Raw genomic sequence first — 13,271 nt, 5'->3', positions numbered from 1 at the left:
ACCTTAGAATTGATTAACCTTTATTATTTGGTTGCTTTTATATTATATTTAAATTTGAAAATAGATAGTGTTTAATAAAAATTAAAAAGGTCTTATTATTCTGTGGTTAGATTTATTTAAAAGCTAAAAGTGCATATTAGATTTGTTAAATTTAACCGCTCTGCCTAAATGTTCGGCCTTTATATTTTGTTGTCGTCGCTTTTTTCCACCGTTCCATTGCGCATAACAATGGCTTGTAAAAAAGGCATGCTTATCGCCACGCCTTCACCGTCGTTGCCTCCCTGCGCAAATGCCGTAGACAAATTGGTTAATGGAGAAGAACAAAGACATTGCCTTAATTAAGCAGGGGAAAAGATCCAAACAAGGATGGGGGCAGCTAGCTAGTCGTGACCCACCCCAAACGTCCAAAGGAGAAGAGCAATAGAGAGGCCGGAGGGGAAGCTTCGCCCTCCCTCCCTCTTTCTCTCTCTCTCATTCGACCTTCGAAATTCCATATCTCCTTTGAAATATAGTTGTTATCTCCATGGAATCGCCCAGACTGAAGAGGTTGTATCAAGTTTGGCACGGAAACAATGTAAGATTAAGAGATCCCCGCGTTATTCTTTCGATCGACCTGAGACTCTCTCTCTCTCTTTCCAACTTTCTGTTATGAATTATGATCTAGAGTTATGTCCTCTCAGAGGTTCCTGTGTGGTGGAAGGTTGGTATTTGGTCCGGATGCTACTTCAGTATTCCTATCGATGTTTTTGATAGCTACACCAACAATCATATTTTGTACTCAAGTTATTGTCAAAATCCATAACCGCGAGATGAATCGAACTCAACCCCAAAGCCATCATATACTTGGGTACCCAGTGCTCATTGTCGCAATGATTCTCCTAGTCGCGGTAAGAGATCATCATGAGCTAGCTAGCTAGCTACTTTCTAACACAAAGTGTAGATTCGATTCGACATGATCAGTTTGCAGGAAACATATCTTTATACATTAATAACTATGCAGGACTTGACTTTCTTGATGTTGACTTCTAGTAGAGATCCAGGCATAGTTCCGCGGAATCTGTGGCCGGCACCAGAATTTGAACAAAGATTTGACGGCGGCACGAATCCACCCATGGAATGGCCCAATGGATCAGCCAGTCAAAACTTGAGGCTACCTCGCACCAAGGAAGTGGAGGTAAATGGATTTAGTGTGAGAGTGAAGTACTGTGAGACATGTTTGCTGTATCGTCCGCCTCGGGCTTCTCATTGTGCCATCTGCAACAATTGCGTGCAGAAGTTTGATCACCACTGTCCGTGGGTTGGCCAGTGCATTGGATTAGTAAGCCAAGCCACTCTGTGAGATTATATATAAGCATCACTTTTGGCTGAAGATACTTAACAATTTTTATGTTTTTTTGTAACTCTCTAAAATGTGATCTGCAGCGCAACTATCGGTTCTTCTTCATGTTTATACTGTCCTCGACCCTCCTCAGCATTTACGTATTCACTTTCTCATGGCTAAACATTCTCGAAGAAAAGAAGAACTACCACAATTCGGTGTGGAAATCCATGAGCGGCCAGTTTGTGTCACTTGCACTCATTCTCTATATTTTCTTTGTGGTTTGGTTTGTTGGCGGGCTCACAGCATTCCACGCCTACTTAATCAACAAAAATCAGGTGACCAGCTTTGTGTCTTTTCTTGATGAATAAAATCTAACAGTGCTTGCACCCTTCATAGCCGATCTTCTAGTGACTACTAGGTCAAAACTCAGTAAGTTCGATGGTTAAACGTAACATTCTTTCAACCACATTAAAGGAGAGTTTGATAAAACTCGAACTATATGTCCCAAGAAATAGGCTTAAGCGAAATAGGCTTGAAATAAACTAGTGTGTGTGCACACTTGGTTTCAAGATCAAAGCTCCCTACAAATTTATGCTTGAACTAAGCCAACCTACACATTGTTGGAATGAGAAGCCTATGGAAGAGAAATTTCACTTAGATGGAAGAGATAACAAGAGAACTTGAACTTGTATTGAAACCTCAGCTTTACTTGAAATCTTGATTTTGTTACAAAATGAGAGTTCACCCCTATTTATACTAGTTGTACCTCCTAACCAATGGTTAAGATTGTGCCAACACATCTTCCATCTAATGGTTATTAAAGCCTATTTAGAACTCTCAAAACTATTCCACTATAATATACTTATATAGATAATTCTCCAGAATGTTCTAGAATAAGCTACTCTATTCTAGATCATGGTTATTCTAGATCATGTGTTTATTTGTTTAATCTAATTCATTTTAGCTCAATCATAATAGCCCCAAATCATGTTTAATTTTCAACACGCTCTCTTAAACTTGATTTTGTCACTCTAAGCAAACTTCGCATCTTAATAAAGTCTAAATTTGAGCAGCTTAATAAAAATATCAACTACTTGATCTTGAGATTTTATGTATTCCACTCACATCTCCTTTCTTATGATGCATTCTCTGATATAGTGATAGTGTGTATCAATATGTTTGCTTCTATCATGGAAGATTGTATTCTTTGTTAGTGTTATTGCAAACTTGTTATTAACTCGAATCTTGGTTCTCTTCTTGTGATAACCTTTGCTCCTTCAATAAATTTATAAGCTAAATAGCGTGACAAACACATAAAGTCGCAGCCATATATACTCCTCTTCGCAAGTAGAAAGTGTGACAATAAGTTGTTTCCTTGACATTCAAGTGAAAGTTGTGTCACCCATAAAGAACACAAATCTTGTAATACTCTTTTGACCATCCATATCTTCACTCCAATCATTGTCATTATATCCTTCAAGTTTGAAATTGTCAAACGATGAATAAAGTAACCCAAAATCTATTATACCTTTGATATAACACAGAATTCTCTTAGCAATATTAAACCGGGTGGTAGTTGGAGCCTCTATATGGCGGCTAACAAGTTCAACGACATAAACAATATCAGGCCTTGTGCATGTCAAATATTGTAAGCTTCCAATCAAGCTCTTAAAGAGTGTTGGATCATCTCTTTATCCTTCATCATGCTTTGATAGCTTGATTCCACATTCTATTGGAGGTGTTTATGACCTTGTTGTTATTCATCTTGAACTTTTTTTAATATCTCTCTTTCATAACCTTCTTATGAGATGAAGATTCCATTATCCCTTTGGTTAATTTCAATATTCAAATAGTATGTCATGAGTTCAATATTAGTCATCTCAAACTCTTTAGTCATTGCTTCTTTAAATTCTCCAAATATGCTTGGATTACTTCTAGTGAAGATTAAGTCATCGATGTATAGGAAGATGATAAAAATATCTTTATTCTTATTCAACCCATAGTGGACTGGGTTGGCCCGCGATGGGCTAGCCATTGGTGGAGCAGGGCAAGTTGACCCATCATCTTGGCGAATTAAGAAATTCCCAACCCAACTCAACTTAAAGTAGGTTGCTGGCTCGGTGGGGCAACCTACGACCCATATATATATATATATATATATATATATATATATATATATATATATATATATATATATATATATATATATATATAAAAATATATAAAAGATTAAAAATTTTAAGTTTAGGTTATAGATTAAGTGAGACAAATCCACAAGCCCATTGAAATTTTCACTTTAATTTTATGTTTGGGAGAAAAATTTATATTTTTTCTCAACTCACGGGCCAACTCAAGCCTGCCGTGGCCCGATCTGTGTGGGTCGTGGGGTGATCCATGTGGGTCGTGAGCCTAGGCGGATCGGCTTGCCTTGACCCGCCTTTAAATGAGTTGATAAAATTTTAACTCAACTCACTTAAATTATTTGGTGGGATGAGTCAACCCGATGAACCTAACCCAAATTGATGACACTATGTATAGTGCATGCTCATAATGACATTTGATGAAGCCTTTCTTTTGCAAGTACCTATCTATTTAGAGATTCCATGCCCTTGGTGCGTGGTTTAACTCATAGAGAGTCTTCTCCAATTTTAAAACTTTATTTTCTTGTCTTTTGATTTAGAACATGATGGCTATTGAATATAGACTTTCTCTTCAAGAATTTCATTTAGGAAGACAGATTTCATATTCATTTGATGTATTCTCCACTTATTTTGAGTTGTTAAAGAAATTATTAGTCTAACAGTTTTTAATAGAGTAACGGGAGCAAATATCTTATCATAGTCAATGCCTACTCTTTAACTGTAGCCTTTTGCTACCAATCTCACTTTGCATCTTTCAACTTCTCTTTTGACATTCTTCTAATTTGTCCTGTACATCCACTTCAAGTCAATCACCTTGTATCCTTCAAGAAGTAGAGTTAGCTCTCATATGTCATTTTTCTTGATCGCCTTAATTTCTTCATCCATAATATCTTTTCACTTCTTACTCTTTATAGCTTCTTGGAAATACATGGGCTCGTAATTGGCAAAAAGATAAAAGAGAGTAAGATTATCTCGATTCTTAGTTACCTCATAAAGGTCCCATAAGCTCTTGGAGCATGATATTCTTTCACTTGAATTTTTACTTAAAGTTGATACAAATGAGTTTCGGTAAGTACTTGAAGTTGGTGTTACTGGTAGAGTAGTAGACTCCTCTCTTGTTTGCTCTATCCTTGCATGGCAAGGAGCATGCTCAAAAGCTATTGAAAATTAAACTTGATTTTCGGCTATTATGATTAGGCTAAAATGATTTGGATTAAACAAGTAAGCCCATGATCTAGAATAACTATGATCTAGAATAGTTCAAGTTCTTTGGTTCCCTTAGTCATCTAAGTGCAATTCCTCTTCCATAAGCTTCTCATTCCAAGTATCAGAGCCAACCTTCATATTGGGTCATCTTGTTAAACAAAGACCGTTTACTTCAACCAACAATACCAAACATCCAAAGTCATGAAGGACTAATAGAAGAGTGTGGCATTGAGATTGAATGGCTTCTTTTTCCATTTGCAAAGAAGAAACTCTAACCTTTGTTTCTCTGAATTTCAAGCAAGAAAAGACTCTAACCCTAGTTCCTCCTAGTTTGAATCCTTTAGACACTTTTCATTGATAAATCAGTCAAGTGAGTTCTCAATTGTTCTATTCTAATCTCTACCTCATGACTCCACACCTAGTTCCTCCCCACATATGATGCTAGTATGTTGTGGATAAAATTATTATAGATATGAAAGTGTTTGTTAAACTCTTAATCTAACTTGAATCTTGATTTGGGAAGTCGACTAGAGTAGACATATGAGAAGAACATAGTCAAGTCGGGACATGGGTTAGGTTTAGTTCAATTGAACCAAAAGGAGCTCAATTGAAGTGAGTTGATGAGGTTGGTTGAGGTGCAAGCAAGTTTGCTTAAGGTGATAGTGTTGATCATCACAGCAACTTATGTTTTAAGCATGTTAATGGGCATTGGTTCACTCTTTGTCTTTCATGCTCATTCTCTTTTCTTTTTAAATTACTTTACTATGCCTTGTTTTTCAACAGACAACATATGAGAATTTTCGTTATCGCTACGACAAGAGAGAGAATCCATACAACAAGGGGCTACTAGGAAACATAAAAGATGTTTTCTTCACAAAGATTCCTCCATCATTGAATGATTTTCGGTCTTGGGTGCTCGAATTGGATGCCTTCTCCACTGCTTCGAATGGAGGGATGAGCATTAAAAGATCAAAAGAGATGATTGACTTAGAAATAGGCAATGTGTCTGATTTAGGTAGTAGCAGGCAATTTTCTAGTGTCCTACAAAACTTAGATTGCAGTTCTATCGACGATAAGTTACAAGACAAAGTAAGAAGCAAAGAAGATGATTGTTATCCGTTAGCTTTCCCCGGTATCGAAGAACCTATCGACGAAGATCCACTATACTCCAAGTCCAGTTGCTTGAAGGGGAGCATGGTAATGGATGAGAATTCTGATGAGGAAAGTATCTCGAAGTACTAATCAGCTAATGTTGATGATGATCATCATCTCCTTACATTCCCCTTGCAGGTCTTCATCGGCCAGTGTCGAGGTTGATCTCCAAGCTCACTCATTCTTGTTAATGAAATAAGCTTAATTTTTTTTTTTTAATCTTTTTGACATTTTGTTCTATATTTTTTCCCATGTAAATAGTTGGAAATTTTGTGATCATCAGCTTTAGAAAGTGTAAAGTATAATTTGAATCTCGAACCCGTCCATCTCTAAAAATTAATCGAGCAAAATCTAAACAATTGAAAAATCAGAGTCCCTCGATGGGTGACAAACTACAACACGATCCACTACGCAACAGAGACTAGAAACACAGACTCTTCCTGCACCTACATCCAGACTCGAATGACCGTGACGGCAAATTCCAACACAATTCAAGCATGTCCACCACCAACTCCTCCACCATTTCCCACAGGATGTCAAGCTCCACCAACACGCCCAAATTCTCCACCTCTCCAAATCTGTCCTCCCATCTCTCGCCCACACTACGCTTGGCCGTCGCCCGACTCCTTCTGGGCCACCTGCGACACCGCGCCATGCCCCTGCCCTTGCTCGGCTGTGTGATCTCGACGATCGCGTTGCACTTGGGCGTTTCGTCGAACACCTTCCGATGGTCGAAGGAGCAGCTTTGAGCATCGTCGGACAATGTCACTTTATTGTTGTCGTCTCCTCCTGCACAATTAACTGATGCGTCAAGTAGTAGTTCGAGCTTCGCATACGGTTTTTTTTTTTTTTTTTTAAGAATTGTTAATGTGTTTGGGTCGTCAAAATTCTTGTTCTTACTACTATCTACGAAGAGGACGCTGGTAGGCGATGGCCTCGGGATCTTGGTCGCGATGAATGGCGTCGCCTTCTGCGTGGTACACTTACCATTTGGGGAGAGACTGTCGCGAGATCGAGGGGACGATATCGCTTCGAGAACCGAAACGGGGCTCGGTTGATCGCCGCCGTCGCAGCGCTCCTTGCTCGAAATACCAGCGCCGGGTTCGACCCGGCGCGCCGCCGATACGACGGGGGAGGCGGCCTCATTCGCGCGGACGGCCTCGATGATCCGCCTCAGGGCCCGGAGGTCCTCGTCGCACTTCTCCAGCGCATGAAGTAGCTCCTGCCGCTTGTCCTCCTCCGGCGGCGTGGCAGCCATCGAGGGGGCGGGTGTGTCCTCCTCGAGCCCCATTAGCCTCGCCACCACCGTCGGTGGGCGCCGAGGGCTGTCCGGAATCGCGGCGACGGTGGGCGGCAGTGGGATCGTCGGGCTCCACGTAGTCTCGCAGGTTCGCCGGCCGGCATCCATCGTCTTCAGTGTCGTCGGCGGAGGAGGCGGAGGCAAGGTAATCGTGACGGTGGAGTTCTCCGTTTTCTTAGCTGGAGCACACACAACGGCCGGAACGGTAAACGGCGAGACGGGGAGATTTGGAAACAGGTAGAGTTACCGCTTACCGGAGGTGAGGCGTTTGAGGGAGCGGTTGTGTTGACGGGAGAGGAAGTGGAAGATGCCGGACAAGCAGCCGACGCGGTTTTCGGATCTGATTTCACGGCGAGATGACGACGTTCGTAATGCCTCCAAAACGCCCATCGTCTCTGCAGTTGAGTCTGGTGACGGAAGTGCCGCAGCAGTTAATGGCCGTAGCAGTGGCAGGGCAGCATGCCCGCTAGCAGAGCCCAGCTATAAGGAAAGTAGAACGTGTCCAAAGTTACATAATTTGACCAGTCTAATACTGAATTAGACTAATGACTTAGGATTAAGGAAATTGTGCTAGTTAATGACGTCGTATTAAGATTTAAGGCCCACGAACGGACGGCAGTGATGGGAACTGGGAGCGGGAGATGGCCCCCACGTCGATCTTTTGCCATCTTCAATAAAGATTGTAAATAAAGAGAAAACAAAAAGAAGGAAAAAAAAAAAGGTGGCAAAGGGGGACCGAACCTCTTCTGATATTTATGGTATCTTATGTAAGTGAGTTGCTTTGCATTCCATTTATTGTTTGTTTTAAAATTGATTAACTGTTGTTTTTATTTTATTTTATTTTTATCATATTTCATTTTGTGGCATTCGGAATTATGCCCTTTTGTCGAATAAAGAAGAGTATATATATAGGATAATAAATTCTTTACCAATTAAATAGTAAGTAGAAATTCTCTGGTCCATAAATTATAGATCAGAGGATGATCTATTACATGAGGATCTTTGATTTGAATAGACTCTATCTTTAAATATGTGAGGTTCATTCAAATCAAGGATTAAAAAAATAGATCATCCTTTGATCCATAATTTGTGGATCAGAGGATCCATCCTCCTAAATAGCTAGGTAAAGTTAAACTTGTGTATTAAATAAGGAAGAATATGCAGAACAAAAAACTTAGTGAGTTAAACATCTTTAATTTGATTGTAATGTGAGCTACATTCCCGTGTAATTTATTAGTCAATTTTTTTTTATCATTTATAATTTATAATTTATATTGGTATATATATTTCCCAAGCTTAACAAAAAAAAATCTAGCTTATTGTTTGGAGTAGATAAAAAATATTAGATTCTAATTATTTTCTATATGAAATTTTATTTGGGCAAAAATAAAAACAGACGCTCTAGAGCATTCCATTTTAATTTTTTATTTTTATTAAAAGGGCACCTTACCCTTTAAAATCACATAAATACGTTATAACACACTGCGTGCTTCTGACATGTGCACTTCTATCTATACTCTTGCCTAAATTAGAACAAGTAGTAGGATCTATGGTTTTGTTAGAGTTGTAAATAAGTCAAGTTTTATGATGTTCAAATTTGTTTGATAAGGTAACCAAGTTAAGTCAAATCAAACTTAAAATGAATCAAGTTATTAAAATGTTTATTCAAATTTGGCTTGGGTTTTTTTATGAGCTTGAGCTTAGTTGAATCCGGTAAAAAAGTGATTTTGTTCACCCTAGACGACCCAATATCGTCGGCCTCACGACAGGATATAGACAGGTAAATCACGATGCATAGTGACCTCCTAGGTGGGAGGGCATAACCTAGAGCGATGAAATCCTTAAGAATCAACCTATGCCCAATTCGACAAGTCTGCTGATGTCATGGAAAATTCGCAAGTGCATGAAGATATTGTCAAGTAATAAAAAGATCGAATATACAGGGATTGTGAATCAATTACTAGTCAAAATGACAAAATAGATTATCTAGAGAATCAAGAGTGGTTGAAGTCACAAACAAGCTTAAGAGAATGAGAGTTGAGAGAGTTGAAAAAGTTAAGAGAAGAGAAAGAAAGGAGGAAAGAAAGAGCAGGGAGAGAGTAGACAATAGAGAGAGAGAAAGAATAGAGAAGGAAAGAGTGTGAGCGCAAGTGAATGGAGGGAGATGGTAAAGTTAGATTTGGGGATGATCTAGTATTTCGGGTTCATTATGATGCTAGTTAATGTCTCTATGTATTGTTCATCTACCTAATTCCATGCTTACATTCTTGTAGGGCATCTAACCAAAGTCCTGCACAACCCCGTGAATATCACATCGGAGAGTTTACCACAGTTTTAACGCCGTTAAGTAAAGAAGTAGCTCTAGAAAGTCTGATTAAAAGGTTACCCTAGGGCTTTCCCATCATACAATCACTAGAGTCATCTAATGTACTTTCTAACGATATATTAATGATATTAAGTAGAAGAGATAACCTAAAAAGTCTGGTTAAAAAGTTACCTTTTGTCACTAAGAGCATCAGGTCATACAATCGCTAGATTACGTAAATCACTTCCCAACATTAATTTCGGTAAAACTCACAAACTCTAATTAGCTTCCCTTGTAGGGATATGTGCTTTGTTTTAAGGGATGACATAGAGAGTAAGGAAACTCTCTATCACAGTGTTACTCATTCATACAACCCAAAGCACTTCCTTTACACAATGAATAAAACTCTACATCTACGTGAGTCATCCTCATATATATTTCATCAAACACATATAAGGCACAACACACATAGTGTAAGTATCCCGTGTTAATTTCGTTGTGGTCAACCAAGTTAAGTTAGACTCTACGTATTTGATGTCTTGCATCTAAGTGTGCAGAGACTTTTGAATGCAAGAAGTCGAGCAGAAGATACAGTGGATGAGAAGGATGACATAAGAAACGAGTCGACAGACTCGGTGCATCTGAGAGACGAGAAGCTATGAAAGAGTACGTCGGTGGAGCGAGAAGGATGTGCATGACATTTTCAAGGGATGATAAGCTAGAGCAGAAGGCTGCTCTAGGAGAAGGCCGGAGCTGGGTTCGAGCGAGTTCAACTCTCGAAGGTAGGAGGATCACCCAAGAGATCGAAGAAGAAGCCAATGATCGGAGAAGACACTAGATGAGTCAGCACTTGGCTGACTGGTCCGAGCGCCCGGACCCTTAAGGTGCCCAATAGGCGGCTTGTCACAAAGCAATTGTTGTGGATCACTTTCGGGTCCACGTCAGCAATGGTTCAGGCGCCTTGACCAGTCTGGATGCCCGGATATGAAAAAAATTCTATCTTTCAGCCATTGCGAAGTCGATAGAATTTGCATTGCTGGGGGCGTTCGGATAGGGTCCAGGCGCCTGGAGATGCCACATCAGCAAACGGTCACTTCGACCAGTGAGGCTATAAATAGAGCCATGGTTCACCTAGTTTCCACAACACTCGAATTGTAATCAATTTCTTTACTGTTCTTAATTATTCGTGAGCTGTCAACGTCTTGTATAAAGTTTCTCCGCCTCCGACTTGTGTTGAAGAAGGAGATAACTTAAATAGCTTCATTTGCCTTGGATTAGTAGCCTCCTCGGTTGTAAACCAAGTAACCTTTTTGCTGCATATTTCTTTCAGTTATTTCATTTATCTTTTATTGTCGAAGTTAACACCAAAAGAAAGAGAAAGGTATTTCAATTGTAATTGTAGGGCTAATTACCCCCTTTAGTCGACCACTAAGGGACCAACAATTGGTATCAGAGTAAGAGACCTTTAGAAGGATTAACTGTCGATTGAAGCAAAGAAGAAGATGGCCGGAGCTAGCATTCATCTGCCTAAGTTCGAGGGGGACTTTGTGTTAGAGTGTATATTAAAAGCCTAGCTTTTTGTAAACATTTATATTTGAAATAAAGAATCACATTGGTCAAATGTCTACATTTATATGCTAAGTGTAGTTGTTCAATTAATTTATATTATAAATAACATGATGTGTGGTGTCACACAAGAAGATCATGTTATCAATTCCTTATAAATTATAAACAGTAGCTCACGACTAAGATGAAAAGGAACAAACCATTGGAATAGTCGTAGTGTAATTTGGTATTAGTTTATCTTAACTATAAAATTACACTAGTACACTCTGAGTGTATTGAGCAGGACCATTTAAGGAAAGTTTTTTTATATTGACTTAATAAAAGAACTAGACCTTTTGTTATTATGGAAGTATGTGCTCTTAATCCCGATATAGTAATAAGCACATGTACTTAATATTATTTCTTTGACTTATCAAAGAGTGAGATTTAGCTCGATAAATCAAGAGGCCCGATAAGTTGGGAAATGATATTATTTATAGTATGTGTTGTTGATTATAGAAGGAAACTGTGTCCTAGTAATCTAGGTTGATAATGCCCCCAAGAGGAGCTTGTAAGGATTGTCATGTAAACCCTGCAGGTGGACTTAGTCCGACATGATAATAAGGTTGAGTGGTACTACTCTTGGAGCTAGATATTAATTAAGTGAGTTGTCAGTAACTCATTTAATTAGTGGACATTCAATATCTTAAACACAGGGAGACTAACACACTCACGATAAGAAGAAGCTTAAAATGTAATTTGAGATTGGTGCGGTAGTTCAATAATAATTCTTTAGTGGTATGAATTATTATTGATGAAATTAAGTTGGGTGTTTGAGGCGAACACGGGAAGCTTAATTTCATCGGGAGATCAAAACCAATTCCTCCTCTCGGTCCCTATCGTAGCTTCTTATTTATAAAGTGTTATACCCACTTATACTCACCTTGCTACCCAACCTTAGGTGGCCAGCCAAGCAAGCTTGGAGTCCAAGCTTAGGTCAGCCAAGCCAAAGGTTGAGCCAAGTAAAGGTGGCCGGCCCTAGCTTGGAGCCCAAGCTTGGTGTGGCCGACCATATAAAAATAAAAGGGATTTTATTTAAAATCTTTCCATATATGGAAGCCATGATTTTAAAAGAGAGTTTAAAATTTAAATCTTTCCTTTTATATCTTTCTACAAAAGATTAAGAGAAAGATTAGATATCTTTCCTTATTTGTAGTTAAAAGAAAGATTTTAATTTTAAAGAAAACTTTCCTTTTTGGAAATCATCCACATGTTTTAATCTAGAGATTTTAATTTATAAAATTTCCTTTCATAACCAACCATGAAGGGAAAAATTATTAGAGAAATTTTTATTTAAAAATTTCCAGAAACAAATAAGGAAGTTTTTATTTTGTGTTTAAAACTTGCCTTATTTGGAGCACATGAGGTGGCTGGCCATGTAAAGGGTTAAAATAAATTTTTAATTAAATTTTCCTTATTAACCAATGGCAAGGAGAATAAAGGAATTTTAATTATAATTCAATTTCCTTATATTTCAAGACCAAGGAATATAAAAGAGGGGGTAGAGGTGCCTCACCTCACAATATATCTTCTAGTATTTCTCTCCTCTCTTCCTTGGGGTGGTCGACCCTATTCTTCTCCTCTTCTCTTCTTCTTTAGTGGCCGGTGCATCCCTCTCTTGGAGTTCTTGTTGGTGTTCGGTTCTTGCTAGGAGAAGAAGGAGAGAAAGGAGGTTTTGCTCTTGCATCCCTTGGAGCTTGAAGGTTGGTGGCCGAAACTTGCAAGAAGGAAGGAGTCTTGGTGGTTCTCATCTCGATAGATCGTTGCCCACACAACACCCGAGATAAGAAGAGGAATACGATAGAAGATCAAGAGGTTGTTACTTACAAAGAAAGGTATAACTAGTAATTCTATTCCGCATCATACTAGTTTTTCCTTTGTAAGAATTTTGAAATACCAAACACAAGAGGCATATGATTCTAGGTTTCAAATTTGTGATTCGAGTTTTGTGTTCTTTTCTTTTCTTTTTTGATCTTGTAATTCGATTGTTCTTTTTGGTTAAACCTAGGGTTACTATAAGGAGATTGAATATTGAATTTCTTTAAAAGGCTTTGTCAAGAAAGTGGTGGATGATCCCATAACCAAGAAGGTCTAGTGCCTCACCATGTTTAACCTGGAAGCCAATTTTAGAAATAAATATTTAATCAACTTTGTAACATGGGTGGACTTGGATTAATAATGTTAAACATCGTTTGTGATCCAAGTCTAAACCTCTAAGAACAGATAAGTTAAATTTGGAAT

General features: G+C 38.6%; 2 protein-coding genes across 2 annotated transcripts; one reads left to right on the top strand and one right to left on the bottom strand.

The window, feature by feature from the left end:
* Positions 1-228: 228 nt before the first annotated feature.
* Positions 229-5,985, top strand: LOC122019452 (probable protein S-acyltransferase 4). The gene is made up of 7 exons (XM_042576913.1): positions 229-244; positions 513-574; positions 681-887; positions 1,001-1,318; positions 1,423-1,656; positions 5,452-5,865; positions 5,959-5,985. The coding sequence occupies exons 1-7, from the start codon at positions 229-231 to the stop codon at positions 5,983-5,985; spliced, it is 1,278 nt and encodes a 425-aa protein (XP_042432847.1).
* A 139-nt stretch (positions 5,986-6,124) lies between these two features.
* On the bottom strand, positions 6,125-7,613 carry LOC122018572. Its single transcript, XM_042575923.1, has 3 exons — positions 7,375-7,613; positions 6,721-7,299; positions 6,125-6,609 (listed from the first exon to the last, which is right to left on the bottom strand). Exons 1-3 carry the CDS (start codon positions 7,508-7,510, stop codon positions 6,242-6,244), a joined length of 1,083 nt encoding a protein of 360 aa, XP_042431857.1. The 5' UTR covers positions 7,511-7,613; the 3' UTR covers positions 6,125-6,241.
* Between the last annotated feature and the right edge of the window lie 5,658 nt (positions 7,614-13,271).

The sequence above is a fragment of the Zingiber officinale genome, chromosome 9A (assembly GCF_018446385.1).
Source record: "Zingiber officinale cultivar Zhangliang chromosome 9A, Zo_v1.1, whole genome shotgun sequence".
NCBI classification, from domain to species: domain Eukaryota; kingdom Viridiplantae; phylum Streptophyta; class Magnoliopsida; order Zingiberales; family Zingiberaceae; genus Zingiber; species Zingiber officinale.
The sequence above is the reverse complement of the archived record's forward strand: the minus strand, read 5'-3'. Positions and strand labels throughout refer to the sequence as shown.

What these genes read in the sequence shown, in the direction of transcription:
- LOC122019452 (XM_042576913.1), top strand. An exon ending in CAATGATTCTCCTAGTCGCG is followed by an intron (nt 888 to 1,000) that starts GTAAGAGATCAT and finishes ATAACTATGCAG; the next exon opens with GACTTGACTTTCTTGATGTT. An exon ending in TTGGCCAGTGCATTGGATTA is followed by an intron (nt 1,319 to 1,422) that starts GTAAGCCAAGCC and finishes TGTGATCTGCAG; the next exon opens with CGCAACTATCGGTTCTTCTT.
- LOC122018572 (XM_042575923.1), bottom strand. Translation starts at nt 7,510, where the DNA reads ATGGGCGTTTTGGAGGCATTACGAACGTCGTCATCTCGCCGTGAAATC. An exon ending in CCTCAAACGCCTCACCTCCG is followed by an intron (nt 7,300 to 7,374) that starts GTAAGCGGTAAC and finishes TGTGTGCTCCAG; the next exon opens with CTAAGAAAACGGAGAACTCC. An exon ending in CGTCCTCTTCGTAGATAGTA is followed by an intron (nt 6,610 to 6,720) that starts GTAAGAACAAGA and finishes TTAATTGTGCAG; the next exon opens with GAGGAGACGACAACAATAAA.